Source organism: Symphalangus syndactylus, chromosome 3 (genome assembly GCF_028878055.3).
Source record: "Symphalangus syndactylus isolate Jambi chromosome 3, NHGRI_mSymSyn1-v2.1_pri, whole genome shotgun sequence".
Lineage (NCBI taxonomy): Eukaryota > Metazoa > Chordata > Mammalia > Primates > Hylobatidae > Symphalangus > Symphalangus syndactylus.
This window is the reverse complement of record NC_072425.2, coordinates 78,611,121-78,629,993: the sequence shown is the minus strand read 5'-3', so window position 1 is coordinate 78,629,993 and position 18,873 is coordinate 78,611,121. Positions and strand designations below refer to the sequence as shown.

Genomic DNA, 18,873 nt, shown 5'->3' with positions numbered 1-18,873 from the left:
GCAGTCTTGATTTGGCTTTCAGCTTGCATGTTGTTGGTATATAGGAATGCTACTAATTTTTGTACATTAATTTTGTATCCTGAAACTTCACTGAGATTATCAGATCAAGAAGCTTTTGGGCAGAGACGATGGGGTTTTGTAGGTATAGAATCATATCATCTGCAAACAGAGACAGTTTGACCTCCTCTCCTCCTATTTAGATGCCTTTTATTTCTCTCTCTTGCCTGATTGCTCTGGCGAGGACATCCAGTACTATGTTGGGTAGGAATAATGAGAGAGGGTATCCCTGTCTTGTCCCAGTTTTCAAGGGGAATGCTTCACATCTTTTGCCCATTCAGTATGATGCTGGCTGTGGGTTTGCCATAGGTGGTTCTTACTATGTTAAAGTATGTTCCTCCAATGCCTCATTTGTTGAGGGTTTTTAACATGAAGGGATGTTGAGAAAATACCTGATGCTTCTCTAGAGACAAATATATGAAAGCAAACAACATTTCATGAAGGAATGAGGAATATTTTGTGGCAGCAAGAATGAGAATGACTCTTCAAGATGCCCTAATCCCTGGAAACTGTGAATATGTTAAATTACATAAGGGATTTTGCAGATGTAATTAAGGTTGCAGACCTCAGGAGATGATCGTGATTCATGCAGTGGGCTCAATGTAATCACATGAGCACCTAAGACATTCAACTCTGGTTGGAGGCAGAAGAGACACAGAAGAGAGGTGTGGGTGAGGGGAAGCCAGAGAAACTAGAAGCAGGAGAATGTCTCTCTGCACCATTGCTGGTTTAGAAAATGAACTGGGCACTATGAAGAGCAATGCAGGCAGCCTGACATTGCTGAGAGGCCCCAGCTGACAGCCAGTGATGAATTGGGACCTCACTCCTACAACTACAAGAAGTTGAATTCTGCTCTAACCTGTATGTGCTTGGACACACATTCTCCCCTAGATCCTTCATAAGGAGCCCAAGAGCACCTTGATTTTGTCCTTGTAAGACTATAAGCAGAGTCATCAGTCCAGCCCTCCCACACTTCTAAAGTGAGAGATAATAAGAGAATGTTTTAGTGATTTGTTACAGTGATGATGAAAAGCTGATACACATTCCAGCCTCCATCAGATCCATTTATAGACATTACCATTCAGTTCTAAACCCTTGGACAATGCCCAAAAAAAAAAAAAAAAAAAAAAAAAAGGTTTTCTCAAACACGCCCTGAGAATATACTGAAAAAGATACATATATATATATATATACGGCCAGGCGTGGTGGCCCACGCCTGTAATCCCAGCACTCTGGGAGGCTGAGGCGGGTGGATCACTTGAGATCAGGAGTTGAAGACCAGCCTGGCTAACATGGTGAAACCCTGTATCTATGAAAATACAAAAAAAAAAAAAATTTAGCTGGGCATGATGGCAGATGCCTGTAATCCCAGCTACTTGGGAGGCTGAGGCAGGAGAATCACTTGAAAAAAAATATATATATATATATTTATATATTTATATATATTTTATATATATTTATATATTTATATATATTTATATATTTTTATATATTTATATATATTTATATATTTTTATATATATAAAATATTTTTTAAAAATATATATATATAAGCAAAGAGAATAGTTTCAACAGAAAGTCAAAATAGCCAACAGAGTTTCTGTGTTTTGTTTTGTTTGGATTGTGTATGGCCTTCGAGTGAAGTAACATACATGATCATGAACCATATAGGGACACAGTGATAGAAATGGGAAGGGTGATCCATGATCATATATGCATACATACATACAGTATGGATTCTAGAGTCCCCTTTGACCTAAAAGTATGAGAAGAGCCCATAACCTGTTTGAAATAGATATGCAGCAACCACAACCCAAACTGTATATGCATAAGTAAAGTTGTCCTTATTTCAGAGATGATATTATGAATTGAATTGTTTTCCCTCAAATTCATATGAACCCCAGAATGTGACCTTGTTTGGAGATAGGATCTTTGCAGAGGTAATCAAGTTAAAATGCGGTCATTAAGGTGAGCGCCAATCCAATATGACCAGTGTCCTTATGAAAAAGGGAAATGTAGATGCAGACACACACAGAGGGAAGACGCTAGGACAGCATGCAGGAACAACGCCTTGGGAAGACAGAGGCCTAGAGTGTTACACCTGCAATGCCAGAGCTGCTTACTGAGTTCCTCCCTGACCCCACCTCCCACCTGGGGCTGAGCCTGACCCAGGCCTTAGCACCCATTTCTGCTACACTGCCATAAATCCCTTTTTTAAAAAAAAATTAAAATATTTATTTGACAAATAAAAATTCTGTATATTCAAGGTATACTATGTGACGATTTGATATAGGTATATACTGTGTTCTGATTACCACAGTCAAGTTAATTAACACATCCATCACACCACACATAGTTACCATGTTGATGGCAGAGGGGAGTGAAGTCATTTAAAATCTGCTTAAATTCCAGGTAAATAAAACGGTATCATTATGTATCACCATGCTGGATCATCATGCTGGATCCCTTTTGTTTCGTGGGGTTGTATCACCATGAAACAGTATCAGCATGCTGGATCCCTTTTGTTTCATGGGGTTGTTGAGAAAAGACTGCAAATTAAGGACTGAAATGCATGTCTTCCAGATAGGCCTAAATAAAAGATCACACCCGGGAACCGATTTTAAATAGACCACCCTTTATGGAGCTTCCCTTCATCACTGTGCCCAGCGGAATTGTAACAATGCTAAATGAGTGCCGTTACCTTTTTCCCTGCTTTATGTGCTGGTTTTATTGCACCATCCAGGTGTCCCAGAGCATTGGCTCCCCTGGAGCATCTGACTGATTTCCCACTGCCGCGTGAAGAAAGGCCATGTTTTGCCCAAAGTGACTAATAGTTTTACTCAGTCGGTTATTTCAACTTATTTTTATTGCCCAGTAATGTTGCAGTGAAACATTTTACTAAGTCAGGGAGCACATCAGCCTGTCCTAGACAATAATAAACAGAATACTTGCCAGCTTAGTCAATGACTGAGTACAGCCAAGAGACACTGCAGCGTAAGAGAGGGCGGTCACAGTGGGGAAGTCACAGAAGGGTGCAATAAATCTTCTGCCCAGGGATGTTTATGCAGAAAGTTCTTGGTCATTAGAAATGCCATTTAACTGTGTAAATAATAAGATACATTTGCTAATCAATGCTTGAGGTGTTTCCTGAGAGTATTAGTATAGTTTTGCATTTTACTATTTTTTTTTCCAGAATCCTTTTAAAATTATGTTGGAGACAGCACAATATGAAAGTAAAATTCGGCCCAGCACTGTGGCTTATGCCTGTAATCCCAGCACTTTGGGAGGCCAAGGTGGGTGGATCACAAGGTCAGGAAATCGAGACCATCCTGGCTAACACGGTGAAACCCTGTCTCTGCTGTCTCTACTAAAAATACAAAAAAAAAAAAAATTTAGCCGGGCATGGTGGTGGGCGCCTGTAGTCCCAGCTTCTCAGGAGGCTGAGGCAGGAGAATGGCATGAACCTGGGAGGTGGAGCTTACAGTGAGCCGAGATTGCGCCACTGCACTCCAGCCTGGGTGACAGAGTGAGACTCCGTCTCAAAAAAAAAGTAAAATTCATCCCTAAAATTGGCTGTCAGCATGGAAATTATAAATCTCATTTTCTAAACTCTGACAGTCCTTCAGAGCAAACTTTCCACAGAGCAATTGTGAAAACAGACAATGTCAATCTGCAGTTTCTGATTTTTTTCTTTCCTCGTATTCCGAGGTGTGCATATGTGCCCCAAATTGATTAAAACATTTGCTATAGATGACAGATTTTATAACAAAAAACAAATAAGCCAATATATCCAAGACCCATCATTTCAAAAGTAAAATATTTAGGAAGCACTAAAAGGGATAAGAATGAAAGTACCATTTAGTTTTTTAAATGATACTAAATAAAGTTGATTACAGAATATGCTTTGTCAAAGTATAAATATAGTATCACCTTTAGGGTTTAAATTCTACAGGTGAGATTTTATAATGTCCCATTATTCAAGAGCCCATTTCCATAAATATATATATGCTAATGTTAGAAAGCCTTTTATTTTTACTCATAATTTTATTCATGTTTACTGTGAAATAGATCATATATGTACAGTTAAAAAAAATTGCTAATTTTTCAAAAGAATGTTTATGTTGTTACATGAATATACCATATTTTATCAGTTCTACTGTCCCATTTTGCTGTTGTTAGACAATTTTCATTTTCGTTTTTAGATTTGCTTTATAACATTTAGGGGGGTGGTGTTTGTTTTATTGTTTTGCTTTTTTTTAGACAGGGAGTCACTCTGTTGTCCAGGCTGGAGTGCAGTGGAGCAATCACAGCTCACTGCAGCCTCTGCCTCTCCAAGCTCAAGCACTTCTTCCACCTCAGCCTCTGGAGTAGCTGGGACTACAGGCCTGCACCACCACACCCGGCTAATTTTTGTTGTTATTGTTTTTCTTCATATTTTGTAGAGACAGAGTTTTGCCATGTTGTTCAGGCTGGTCTGAGGTGATCCACCCACCTAAGCCTCCCAAAGTGCCAGGATTACAGGCATGAGCCACCATGCCCAGCCTAAAATTTAGTTTTTAAAATATTTTTAACACACCTAGTTTTTCCAGTGAATTCTGCATTCCTTGTGTGTGCTTTTGTAACTTTATTTACCCATCTGTATAGTAAACTTTGGGAAACACCAGCTCTAACCACCATGTTTAACAGCATAAGCTGGTTGTTAAATTTTACTGATGCATGTAAACCCAAAATAGATCATTTCTTCACATAGAAACAGACTTTGGTTCCACTAGTATTCATTACTCATTTTAGTAATTTAAAGACCACATGACACAAATTCTTCTTGAATGCTGTGCAGTGCACTGAAAGAGACTAATAAGCCCTTTTCTGTTTTCTCAGCAAATTTACTTGTGATATTTCTGTTCATATAGTTTCCTATGACACATAGCATCACTGAGTCAAATAAGTGAAACTGAAAAGATTAAAATTAATCGTGTAATCCAGTTTTAATAATGAGTTCATTTCATTATGTTCCTTTTTCCTTTCCATTTGTTTTATACTGGCCTGGAGAAAACAGGCTTGATGGATAAAATCCACAGTATTTTCTTCCTGACTAGCTTATATATTTAGAATGGCCTGCATATGTACAGCTGCAGACACTAACTTCATTCCTACAGTATAATATCCACCAATGTTTGAAACTAGTCAGCTGCACATTTTATTTATTTAAAAGGACTTGGATTTTTATACAATATTTAAAAGCCACAAAATGAAAAGGGATCAATCAGCATATACCTTGGAGGTCCTTCCAAGAGTCTCAGTATCCAACAGTCATGGAGGCTGTGACCTTTTTCCTTCTTTTCTTAGCCTGCTGGTCATTTAAGGGTCACCAGAGATGACTCATGCTGTAGTTCTTAAAATCAAATTTGTTCCACCAAATCCAAGACCCTGAATTTGTTCAAATTGTAAAAACATCCTCTCGCACGTGTCCACCAAAATATATTCTATTCAAGTGAACAACAGCTTTAATTGCTGACTCAACTCTCAAATTCTAAAAATGTCTGTACTGCTTCATCATCAGGGGCACCAGGAATTTCACATATCACACATTTTCCAACTTTGCCATATTTTTCATGGCAAAGTTGGAAAATACCGTGGACTTTATCCATCAAGCCTGTTTTCTCTGAGCCAATATAAATTGACAATGGAAAAGAAAAAGAAGCATAACAGAACGAACTCATTATTAAAACTAGATTAACTATACTCTTTTCAGTTTCACTTATTTGATCCTTAATGATGCTATGTCTCATAGGAAACCATATGAACTGAAAAATATGTCATCACACATTCTTCCCCGGTTCCAACTTCCAAGTCTTCTTCCACCATGTTCTTAGTAGGACCACGTTAGTAGGGCTCAAGTATTTCAGTCTGGATTTGTACCTGATTCTTCAATGCATCTCTCTCTGCGGCGTCGCCCACGATGATCTTGCCGCCTGCTTTGCTGGTCTTCCCCACCGGAAAGGCGGCGCGCAGCCCCTGCTGGTGCTCCCCGAGGCCCTGGCCTTCCAGGAAGCAGCGCTTCTGCATGATCTTGTGCGCCACCGTTCCCACCACGTTAGCGAGGAAGGAGCTGCTAGGCTGGTTTGGAGATCTCCGTCTGTCCTGTTCCTCCTTCACTGGGGGAGGAATGGCAGCTTTGGAAGACCGTGACTGAGGTCTTGAATCCTCTTCATAAGGAAAATCTCGGGGTGACTCTTTCTCTGCCAGAGAAGTGGGAGGGACAATGGCAGCGCCACCCAACTACTTTTCCTCCTCTCTCGTTCCTAATCTTCCCCTTCATCAGAATCTGGATCTGGTCGCCTTGATCAGAACTCCCCTAGCTTTTTGCCTGTCTTTAGGTCTCTTTTCCCTTTCTTCTATTTCCTTTGGTATTTCTAGCTCCTGCTGTGTCTGTCGTTCCTCTCTTTGGGGCTTCACTACTTTCTCATAATCGTAAGGAAACATAGGATCATATTCGTCAGCTAAGGGAATCAGAACGTCCCCTGCAGAAACCCACTGGGAACAGGATCCTTCAGCCCAGCTGCTGCATGCCGTGGTGTGTCACCAATTTGCAGGTCATCTGAGGAGCCGCCTGGCCTTAGGTCAATGACTGGGGCAAGAGCTGCACTGTTTCTAACTTTGGCTCTTTCCCTGAGTGACAGCTGCCTTCCTCACCTGAAGCTGAGACTGCAGAAGTTGGACATTTTGGGACCAGCCTTCTGCTTTTGAGTCACTGGTCTCCACTCCCAGGCCATCGTATGGGGACATCTTTTTTTTTTCAATTTAATGTTGCCCTGCTGACTCTACCCATGGGTAGCCAGGTTAATACGAAAAAATAATAAGAAGAAAAACCCATCAATTTCCTGATGCCAGATAAATGGAAAATGTTATTTGCACAAAAGAAACCTTGAGAGAGACTTGGAACAAATCACTGGTAGATGTGGATTTCTGGATCTCACTAGATTTATTTTAATAGAAAGTTTAGGCCAGACGTGGTGGCTCATGCCTGTAATCCCATCACTTGGGAGGCTGAGGCAGGTGGATCATCTGAGGGTAGTTCAAGACCAGCCTGGCCAACATGGTGAAACCCTGTCTCTACTAAAAATACAAAGATTAGCTGGGCATGGTGGTGGGAGCCTGTAGTCCCAGCTACTGGGTAGGGTGAGGCAGGAGAATTGCTTGAACCTGGGAGGCAGAGGTTGCAGTGAACAGAGATCGTGCCACTGCACTCCAGCCTGGCAACAGAGTGAGACTCTGTCAAGAAAGAAAGAAAGAGAAAGAAAAGAAAGAAAAGGAGGGAATGAAGGAGGGAAAAAAGAAAAAAAGAAAGAAAGAAAAAGAAAGAAAGAAAGTCTAATTCGCAGATGCAGACTTATCTTCTGTACTGTCATTTGTCCATTCTTTTTTTTCTAGTCTGAGATTTCATCTTTTTGAAGTGTTTTTCAAGCAGCACTCTGTATGGTTGCAGGTTGTGCATATGGCCTGCATTTTTTGCATTCATGCCTGAGATAGAGATTGACTGAAGGTCAAACTCTTTTAAACTTACCTTTATGGAATCTTTCTGCTATTCAATGCCATATCTCCTTCCATGATATTGAGAATACAAAATTGACTGTTGTATCGCCAGCCCTCACATCCTTCTTGTAGGAAGTTGCTAGACCGAGAACTTGTGGCAGCAACACTGCATTGAAGTTTGTCACTGCAGTAACACACAGTGACAATTTTCTTGCCAACCTCATATGCTTACACAAAGGAAAGTAACTGGGCTAAAATTTTCATGGGTCTTAATATCTTTATTTGTTCGATTTCATATCTAAAAACATGCGGTGCTTTATGATTAGAATTTGTCCTGAAAGTATCATAACTTTTTGGGGGACACCTGGATTTATTTTAGTTTTTTTTTTTCTAACAGAGTTATTGAATTCATTTTCTTTAAGAATAACCTGGCTGGGCGCTGTGGCTCACGCCTGTAATCCCAGCACTTTGGGAGGCCAAGGCAGGTGGATCACGAGGTCAGGAGATTAAAGACCATCCTGGCTAACACGGTGAAACTCCGTCTCTACTGAAAAAGAAAATACAAAAAAAAGCCGGGCGTGGTGGCGTGTGCCTGTAGTCCAGCCACTCGGGAGGCTGAGGCAGGAGAATGGTGTGAACCTGGGTGGCGGAGCTTGCAGTGAGCAGAGATCATGCCACTGCACTCCAGCCTGGGCGACAGCGAGAGACTCAGGTCTCAAAAAAAAAAAAAAAAAAAAAAGGAATAACCTAAGTTATATGTCAGGAAACACCACTTGGTGAAAGAAAGATTGGCAGAACTGTTGATATTCCTATAATTCATTACTCGAAAATATTTATTGAATTAATAATCCTCTTAATTCTTAACTTAGTGTGTTTATTTCTTAATGATTAGTGAGATGCAGTAGAATTATACAAAGTTCACTCTCCTATTCTTCAGAAGCTTCTGGTGTACCATTTAAACTTATATTTCTTTTGTAAATATAAAAATATAAAAGATTTTAGTCCTCAAACTTTAAAAAAAATATGGTGTTAAATGTTAAACTTCCAAGTCTCTGTGAGGTTATGTATAAAGTTTCAATAAGCTAAAAAGAAGCCTTAAATATGAGGGAAGCTTTTACTTTAGGAATCTAAAGCAGAAAATATTAAACTGTTAAAGAGATAAAACTTCAGTTATTAAAATAGAAATCTAAACACAACATTTAATTTTTATGGAACTTTTAGGGAGGAAATAAGAGTACAGGCATTGAGAGGTGCTTCACTGATTCCAGTAAGAGGAATCTTCATTGACTATTTTTTGTAATTGTAATAGTGATTAACAATATAAGGTCAAAGAGAGATCAGTCAATGAAAAACACATAAGTACAAATTCTATACTTCATTTTTTTCATTTTAATAAAGAAAGAACACTGTAAAGAAAACTCAGTCCTCTAGTGATAAATATTGATGTTCATTTACTATAATCTTTGGAGAAAAGGATATTTGCATGGAATGAAAGTGTCATGCCAAATTAGGTTTAATACCTAATATTTGAATGATTGGGAAAAGAAAATAAGAAATTATATCTCACAAGTTTGAAAGAAACAATGCTTACAGAATCAATATAAGCAAGCTTCTTGTTTAAAATAAGGCAAAGGATAATTTTCAAAAGCTATAATTTCATAATATACAATTAAATTAATTATTAATTCAATGTCTCTTGTCATTGGCATTACACCATTATGAAATGAGGTGCCTGTTTCATATTTGTATGTTAAAATTAAGTATTCATTTAGATCAGAGGTAGACGAATCACAGTCCATGGCATATTATATAAGCCCAAATGAATAATTGCTTTGTATTTTTATTTTTGTTTTTTTTTTTATTTGAGATGAAGTCTCGCTCTGTTGCCCAGGCTGGAGTGCAGTGGCACCGGCTCACTGCAAGCTCCGCCTCCTGGGTTCACACCATTCTCCTGCCTCAGCTTCCCAAGTAGCTGGGACTACAGGCACCTGCCACCACGCCCAAAAAAAAAAAAATTTTTTTTTGTATTTTTAGTAGGGACGGGGTTTCACCATATTAGCCAAGATGGTCTGGATCTCCTGACCTCGTGATCCGCCCACCTCGGCCTCCCAAAGTGCTGGGATTACAGGCGTGAGCCACCGCGCCCAGCCCTGCTTTGTATTTTTAAAGGGTTATAACAAGAAGGACATGCGACAGAGACCAGGTGTGACCCGCAAAACCAAAAATGTTTACTATCTGCGTTTTACAGAAAACCTTTGCAGATTCCTGACTTAGACAAATGCCTTATAATTTTATTCTGAATTAATATGACTCTTTCTACAAACAGTTGTCTTTAAATAAAAAGACATTTTACAATTATTGTGTTCGCTTTCTTTAACTAGAGTGTGTACTTTCATCCTTTTCCTTACTTTTCAAACTTTGAATTAGAGTTCCATTATTAGGTTATATATTGTAACTCAGAGTATGGGAGTAAGTTCAAGATGCTACTTTCCTATGTGCTTGGACTGGTGTGGAGTAATACTGCTTACATCAAAGTCAGGCACTCACCACTACTTCTTATAAGTATTGTTCTTGTTTCACATAGTAAAGGGAAATGATGTCATAAGCATTGCCATTTGTAATTTAGGTGAAATTAGCTGATGGTTTTGGTGAAACTTTTAATATTTAACTTCTAATACTGGAAATAATCAAATGTCTATTTTAATTCTTTCTATTCATAGAACATTCTGGACTGCAAATTTTTATCCTTATGTACCCTAACAGTGTGTTAGGTCCTGTTACTTTTCGTGTTGTTGTTAACATTAGAATTTAATCTTTAGTTACATATTTGACTAAAGCACCTAATACAAAAATATACTTTTTGTTTCACAAAACAAATAGTAAAGGGAAATGATGTCATAAGCATTGCCATTTGTAATTTAGGTGAAATTAGCTGATGGTTGTGGTGAAACTTTTAATATTTAACTTCACTTATACTACATGATGCTAAAATGCATGATCGTTTCTTAGATGAGATTTCACAAAAGAAGCCAAACCTCTTTTCACTTGATTGGGAAATAATTCCTGTTATAGGAATTTTAGATCTGAATTTTCCCCCATAATTTCTTACTCTGAATTCCAGGTATTTAAATTTGATCAGTTCTAACCTTGCCCCTTCTCACCTCTCTAATGAATGGTGAAGCTCATCGCATCATACCGATGTCCATAAACAAGGGGGAGCAGCAGTCTTCATATAGTAAATACTGTGGAATAGTTTTGTCACAGTTATTGCTTTTGTCCTATTTTTGTCTCCATATTCAGGCTGCCTGGACAACAGCTCTGGCTCTGGATGTAAAAGCCCCCTGGGAGGGTTTCAGGGCTGCCTGAGGCTCATCACCATTGGTGACAAAGCGGTGGATCCCATCTTAGTACAGCAGGGGGCGCTGGGGAGTTTCAGGGACCTCCAGATAGACTCCTGTGGCATCAAAGACAGGTAAGGGCCATCCTAGGTCACTTTAGCTTGCCTGTTTTCAAAGTTGAAGAAAGCAAATGTAGACAGCTGGAAAAAGGCATTCCGTTCTGTTTGTTGTTGTTGTTGTTATCTTTCCAGAGGGAATGAAATAGTCATAATTACTATGAGGATTAGAAAACCGCATATCGGCAGGGCATGGTGGCTCACGCCTGTAATCCCAGCACTTTGGGAGGCCGAGGCGGGCGGATCACGAGATCAGGAGATCGACTTCATCCTGGCTAACATGGTGAAACCCCGTATCTACTAAAAATACAAAAAAAAAAAAAAAAAAAAAAGCCAGGCGTGGTGACGGGCACCTGTAATCCCAGCTACTGGGGAGGCTGAGGCAGGAGAATGGCATGAACCTGGGAGGCGGAGCTTGCAGCGAGCAGAGATCGTGCCACTGCACTCCAGCCTGGGCGACAGAGCATGACTCTGTCTCAAAAAAACAAAAACAAAAACTGCATCTCTAATGGAATAAATAGCATTTTTTAAATGATAGTGTTTTATTAGAAGACGTACACCTTATGAATTTTACCTTAATATGATCCCAAGCTGCTCAGCTAATAGTTACAAAGCTCGCTTTTGCAACCACACACCCATCAGTTGGATGATATTTCTCCAGGCAGAGGAATTTGCCAGGTTACTATTCATCAGCCACCCAACCCCACATATTCTGCAGAGAAAATAAAAAGTAATTTCTCCTAGAAAAGTTTGAAATATAAAGATGGATGAAGATGTGTGCAGAAGGACATACTCGATGAAATATGGAGGTTAGACAAGAAAAACATTTAATTAAAATAAGTATTACAACCACAGTTATGCTAGTTGTGCCATAATTTTACAAAGATTTTGGCTGAGAAGAATCATAGGGTCACACCTGAAAAAATAATATTTCTACATACAATTTGCCCTAGTACATTTGGTATTTACTTTCAGTGAATAAATAAGTGCTACAGATTTAAAAATTAAAAAATGGTATCTGGCCAGGAGCGGTGGCTTATGCTTGTAATCCCAGCACTTTGGGAGGCCGAGGTGGGCAGATCACAAGGTCAGGAGATCGAGACCATCCTGGCTAACATGGTGAAACCCCGTTTCTACTAAAAATGCAAAAAAATTAGCCAGGCATGGTGGCGGGCGCCTGTAGTTCCAGCTACTCAGGAGGCTGAGGCAGGAGAATGGTGTGAACCTGGGAGGCGGAGCTTGCAGTGAACTGAGATCGTGCCACTGCACACCAGCCTGGGCAACAGAGCCAGACTCCTCTCAAAAAAAAAAAAAAAAGTTGTATCTACATCTGGTAGAACTTTCAAAACCTGCCTTCTTCATGGAGTAAATTCAGTTAGTCAATTCTGTTTTAAACATTAGCTGTAAAATTATCCTCTCTGGCTAAACAGGTTTTAATTTATAACTCATAGTGACATATTAAAAAAACATAATTACTACTAAATGAAAAGTTCATTCATATGGACTTTATTTATTCAGCACACAAATAATTTCCCCCTGTGAACATTCTGTTGATTTGTAGGAAAAATGAATTAATTAAAAAATGAGGAGTATATGAAGTGTAAGAATCTGTCAAGTACCTCTCACTCTTGACCTTGAGATTCGAATTCTTGGCACACAGCTGGGACTGCATTTACATCTCAACACCAGCTCCAGAACCCCACTCTGTAGTCCCGGGGAGGGTAGTTGGGAAGGTTTCTGGCCATTTGCTCACTTAATATAATCCTAAGTCGCTCAGCTAACTAGCCAGGGACCTCAGCTCTCTCTGGGTTAAGGGGAAATGTCCTATGGGCCCACATTGTGAGTGAAAAGAGCTGTCAGCTCAGCTGTGATGCAAGTGTGATTTTCTCCACTTGTATGACATTATTTTGATATCTTCTTAATTACTCACAAAATATGATCCATTTGCAGTGTATCTGTTATGAGATCTGTATCGTGAGGCTGCCTCTTTTCAGAGATGATCCACCTTGCCTGCTTTGTGCACGTAGCTCCCAAAGTACAAAACTATTGTTTTTACTGTTACAGGCTGTTTTGTTTTAACCTTAAAGTCCCAAGAGTTACAATGGTGCCTAACTTGGACTCTAAGATCCCACATTTTAAAAAGGCCTCCAAATTGTACCCCAAAGTTACTTGTAAACATGCTCAACTAAGCATGTATGTGTGAGCCACACTTAAACTTCAGCCATGATGTGTACAATAATCATTGCAGATAAGGGTTTTAAGAAAGCACTTTTAAATTATTTTGAAATAGGGCTACAAATAAAGGCTATTCACTATTTCATTCCCAAAGTCAGTAACGTAGAAGACTAGCTCCTCTGAGATTATTTTGAAAACCTGAATTTTATAAAGCAATAAAATTAGAAAACTTTGGGGACACAAAATGACATTCTACAGAGTTAAAATTAAAGACCTTTGCTGTTCCCTTTACATTCAGTTTTGAAAACCTGAAAATACTGAAAATTCAATTTTAAATATCCTGAAAACAGGCCTGTAAGCATCTATCAGCCTTTCTTTGTTGTTGTTAACAAACAAACAAACAAAAATCTGATTGTATTAGTCTGTTCTCATGCTGCTAATAAAGATATGCCCAAGACTGGGTAATTTATAAAGAAAAAAGGCTTAATGGATTCACAGTTCCACATGGCTGGGGAGGCCTCACAATGATAGCAGAAGGTAAAGAAGAAACAAGACACATCTTACATGGCAGCACACAAGAGAAACTGCAGGGAAACTCCCCTTTATAAAACCATCAGATCTCATGAGACTTATTCACTATCATGAGAACAGCATGAGAAAGACGTGCCCGCGTGATTCAGTTACCTCCCACAGGTTCCCTCCCATGACACGGTGGGAATTATGAGAACTACAATTCAAGATGAGATTTGGGTGGGGACACAGCCAAACCATATCACTAATTCACAAAGTAGAAACATATGTTATTCAAATACCAGACCTAAAAATCCTACTTAGGGACAGATATGGGGTATGAAGTTATCTTTTTTAGTCAAAATTTTAAGCTACGCAAAAAATAGCAATGGGCACTTTGGATGACAGAGTCACAAATAATGGATGTTTATGATTGGTTAGGTGTTTGTTTGTTTGCTTGTTTGTTTTTTTGAGATGGAGTCTCACTCTGTCACTCAGGCTGGAGTGCAGTGGCACAATCTCGGCTCACTGTAAGCTCCGCCTCCCGGGTTCACGCCATTCTCGTGCCTCAGCCTCCCAAGTAGCTGGGACTATAGGTGCCCGCCAGCACACCTGGCTAATTTTTTGTATTTTTAGTAGAGACGGGGTTTCACCGTTTTAGCCAGGATGGTCTTGATCTCTTGACCTCGTGATCCGCCCGCCTCAGCCTCCCAAAGTGCTGGGATTACAGGCGTGAGCCACCGCGCCCGGCCAGGATAGGTTTTTAACTTCTTAATCACCTCTTACATCAGACTCCTATACTCTTAAGGTTTGCCCTGTATACCACATGGCAGAGCTTCCAATGGGGTCCTGTGCTGCGTTCCAGCTGGGGCTCCCTGAGCAGGGAGGCCTCCGTCACCTCCTCACCTGGCTGTGCTGACTAGGCTGCTGACCCTACTCCTGCCCGCCCTCTGCCATCTTCCCCTGTGTTGGTCTTCTGCATGCTAGCTACTTCCTCTATTATTTGTACTACATGTAAATTTTTCACAATTGATGTTGTCTTTAGTTGAAGAAAAATAGTGTATACTTGCTGATAGTCTCTAGATCACTTAAATAGTTCTTATTTCCAAATATTTTGAACTAAAATTATTCTCTCCCTGTTGATATCAAACAGCAGTGGTTTTTAACGTTTTTTAAAATTTGTGGAATCTTCAAGTCAGGTATGATCTTAAGATGCTCCATTATATTAAGAAGGAAGGGGAGGAGGGGGAGAAGGATGTAGGGGAAGAGGAACAGCTGCTCTTTTAAAAATGGTATAGAGGTGGGCCCTCACCCCGGCCAACCTTGCCTGTCACTCCAACTCCTGCTCTTCTGATCAGTTCACACAGGCTTTTCCATGCCTTGGCCTTTGAAATACTTGAAAAGTTGTGATTCTCATGGCCCCTAACTCTTCTCTGAATGCAGACTAAATGCTCATTGACACCATGTAATTTACGGAAGTCTTCGCCCTGAGCTGGTGGTGCACTGCTGGAGAGCCAGGATGGGGGACTGGGGGCATGGGGAGGGCAGGGAATGCTTCGGATTCTTCCCAGCCCCTCAGGTTCCCCTCAAAGGATCTCTTCAGAGGCCAAATACAGGCCCCTGGGGCTTTCTGTCAACTTCATACCCCAGTTCTCTGCTGGTCGTCCTCCCACCACAGCCGGGAGGCCTGTCACAACCTCCCAGCCCCTCTTCTGCTACTTCTCTGGGTCCCATGGGGAGGGGCACTTGGGCACTCACCCCCTCAGCCGCTCCAGCATGGACTATGGTGTCCTTCACCGCCCAGAAGGTCAGTGTCCTTTAGAGTCTTCACTCTTTACCAGGTCCTTAGCTGTGTGCTCAGCAGTGGGAGACAGTGGGCAGAGGCTGAGATCCAACCCTGCTCGATGCGGAGGTGGGTCATGGTATTCAGGCCAGGCTTCCAGAAGGTCACACTACCTCTTGGTGAAGCCTCCACTCTGTGTCAGGTGCTGGTCAGTTTCCATAGTGTACTCTGCTCCCTGTTCCCCTAACAATCCTGAGAGGCAGGCATGCCTGGCCCCCAATATTATAGTGGGTGGCAGCAGATTCCAAAGAACTCTGAAAGTGTGAGACCTCCAACTGTTCTTTTTCAAGATTGTTTTGGCTAGTTCAGGGTCCCTTGAGATTCCCTATCAATTTTAGGATGGATTTTGTTTTCTGCAAAAAAAGGCATTGGCATTTTAATAAGAATTTTATTGAATTTGTAGATTGCTTCAGGTCATATTGACATATTATCAGTGTTAAGATTGCTTAAAAAGCAATAACCGACTGCTTATTGCAAATCTAAAAGGTGACAAGATGACCTAAATTAAATGTTCTTCAAAATTTCTGAACCTCTGTCACTATGTGACTGAAGCTGTTCCTGTTCCTGTTTCTTTCTCCTCTCCTCTGTATCTTCCTCCCTGTTTCCCCTTCTTTCTTTTAAAAATGACCACAATACAGTAATGGAGCATGCCATAGTTCATAGTTTTATGTATGTAATTGGTTCTGCTGGCCACATGTCAAGTTATTGTGTCACTTGGGACAAAGAAAAAAAGAAATGTGTTGAAAATTCAGCTGTCACAGAAACCTAATAATCAGCTGTATGCTAATGGATATATTTATCTAAAGTTTGTCAATATGATTAGAGCACCTTGATGGCAGACCCAGTAATCACGTCTTGTGGGGTTATCTTGCGTATGCTGCTCTTTCACATTAACCTGTTTTTGGTAAGACACTTATTTTTTGATGATTGAAAAAGGGAAACAGCGGTTGTATCTGTTTTCTTTTAGGTGCTTGCCCAGCTACTGTGAGCATGGGGGCGAGTGTTCCCAGTCGTGGGACACCTTCTCCTGTGACTGTCTGGGCACAGGCTATACGGGCGAGACCTGCCATTCCTGTAAGCCTCACGCCTCCCTCTCATTTCTGTCAGCATCTCTTTGCCATTTCATTTTGATTAGTTGTTTATATGTATCTGCATATTTGCAATCATGCAAACACATCAGAAGAGGTATTTCAGCACTCAATTTCTAGTTTATTTTTAATCCACCTTATTTAATACAAGGGTGTTGAGACAGTGCACAGAAATACATAGTATGCATAGGATTGAGAAAAAGAAGCTGGCAAGCAATGGGGAAATAAGTCTAGGAGAATCAGATATAGTAAAATGTAGAAACTAAATTAAATTAAAAATGTGTGATGTAACAGCTTGTTCCATTACTTCAGTTGGACCATACTTTTAATTCTGAGAATCTTCTCAGTCAAAGAAAGGTGGAAAAACAACCCCTTGCCAGGCTGTCAATGTTACATTTAAGGTATTTAAAGATTTTTTAACAATCACTGGGATGATGCAATCTTGGGATTGTAACATGGTAAAATTTTTGAAGAGGTAATGGGATATCAGCTAGAAACTAGAGAACCTTTAAGGTCTCTTACAATGACTGTGATTTTCTTTGGTGGTGGTGATGATGATTGTAAAGTGAATAATTGTAAAAGTATTAATGTATTGAGTACTTATGCCAGCCCTCTGCTATTGCTTTGCACATATTAACCCATTTAACCCTGAAGCAGCTCCGGGAAGAAAGTACTCTTATTATCTTCATTGCAGAGTTGAGGACAGAAAGAGGTTAAGTAACTTGGCCCCCAGCTAGTTTCTGGCCAGATGAGGAGTTGAGCTAAGGAGGTTGGCTCCACAGCCTTGGCTGCAGGATGCCTGATTGGTGGTCCATGCACCAGCAGCACCCACAGCCCCTGAGAACCTGTTACCAGTAAAAACTCTCAGGCCTTACCCAAATCTACTAAATCAGAATTGCTGGAGATGGGGCCCCGAGTCTGTTGTAACCAACCTTCCACATGCTTCTGGTAGACATTTAAGTGTAAGAACAATGTCTAAGGGATGGCATATTCTAACACTTCTCAACTGCCTCTGCCATATTAAAAATCATCTCTCTTTACTGAAGAATCACCCTCTGTGAATTTCAAAGGCCATGCCATTTTATTGACTTCTGACTTGTTATGATTAGAACACCACAGAATCCTGAAAAGCCTTTTTTCCCCCTATTTGTTTTTAACTTTTAAAGTTTTCTTTCTGTATATCTCTACGAGGTTTCTGAGCAACTTATCCTCAGGAATATTTCACCCATCCCTGGGTCTTCAAGGAAACAGAGCAAGATGCAAAGTCCTCAGTTCCACTTGCTCATCTTGAGGTCCTCCTTGAAACTTTTAAGAACTGTTCCGTGAGACATTTGATTTTCACAAAAACCATAGGAGAAAGGCAGGGCGTGGAGTGTTAAAACTGCACTTCACACATGCAATGAGAATTCTGTGCTCCCAACCCTGAGGTTCTGCAAAGGATCTGGGCGAAAGAGGAGACAGTCCAAGACTGACTCTCACAGATTGATGCATGAAATAGGATTTTTGTACTAGAAGGGTCCCTGTTTATAAAGCCGTGACACATCTTTTTTTTTTTTTTGAGACAGAGTCTTGCTCTGTCGCCCAGGCTGGAGCCCAGTGGCATGATCTCAGCTCACTGCAACCTCCGCCTCCCGGGTTCACACCATTCTCCTGCCTCAGCCTCCCGAGTAGCTGGGACTACAGGAGCCCACCACCACGCCCAGCTAATTTGTTGTATTTTTAGTAGAGATGGGGTTTTGCCATGTTAGCCGGGATGGTCTCGATCTCCTGACCTTGTGATCCACCCGCCTTGGACTCCCAAAGTGCTGGGATTACAGGCATGAGGCACCATGCCCGGCCGCCATGACACATTTTCTAGGAGTTGAGTGGCCTCTCACACCAGAGGCTGAATGTCTGATATGGTCATAGAGTCGGTGCAGGGACCACATCTTTTACTTCTGTGTATCTTTCATCCTCTAGGCATAGTATCTTACCTAAAAGCAGAAGCCTAATCTTGTGTGTTACCTGACAACTTTATATCCACCACCACACTCAGGATCATCTGATTGCATTTAATGTTGCAATTAATCAATGAGTTATATTAGTCCATGGTTATTCACTGCAATCAAAATATAACTCCAAAAACTTCTGAGGGAAAATATCAGGAGATTGGAAAATACCAGATTATTTAGGCAGTTTAATGTGCTCAGGTATTCAGTTATTACAGGGAGAAT

At 40.5% G+C, this 18,873-nt stretch overlaps 1 protein-coding gene and 1 pseudogene across 1 annotated transcript in view; one reads left to right on the top strand and one right to left on the bottom strand.

Moving 5' to 3' along the window:
• Positions 1–18,873, top strand: part of LOC129479353 (contactin-associated protein-like 3) — a 258,898-nt gene that overhangs the window by 168,573 nt on the left and 71,452 nt on the right. The window contains 2 exon segments of the mRNA XM_055272355.2: positions 10,891–11,062; positions 16,540–16,646. Of these exon segments, the coding sequence (XP_055128330.1) occupies positions 10,891–11,062; positions 16,540–16,646 (279 nt within the window).
• Positions 5,457–6,942, bottom strand: LOC129479355 (splicing factor 45-like; annotated as a pseudogene).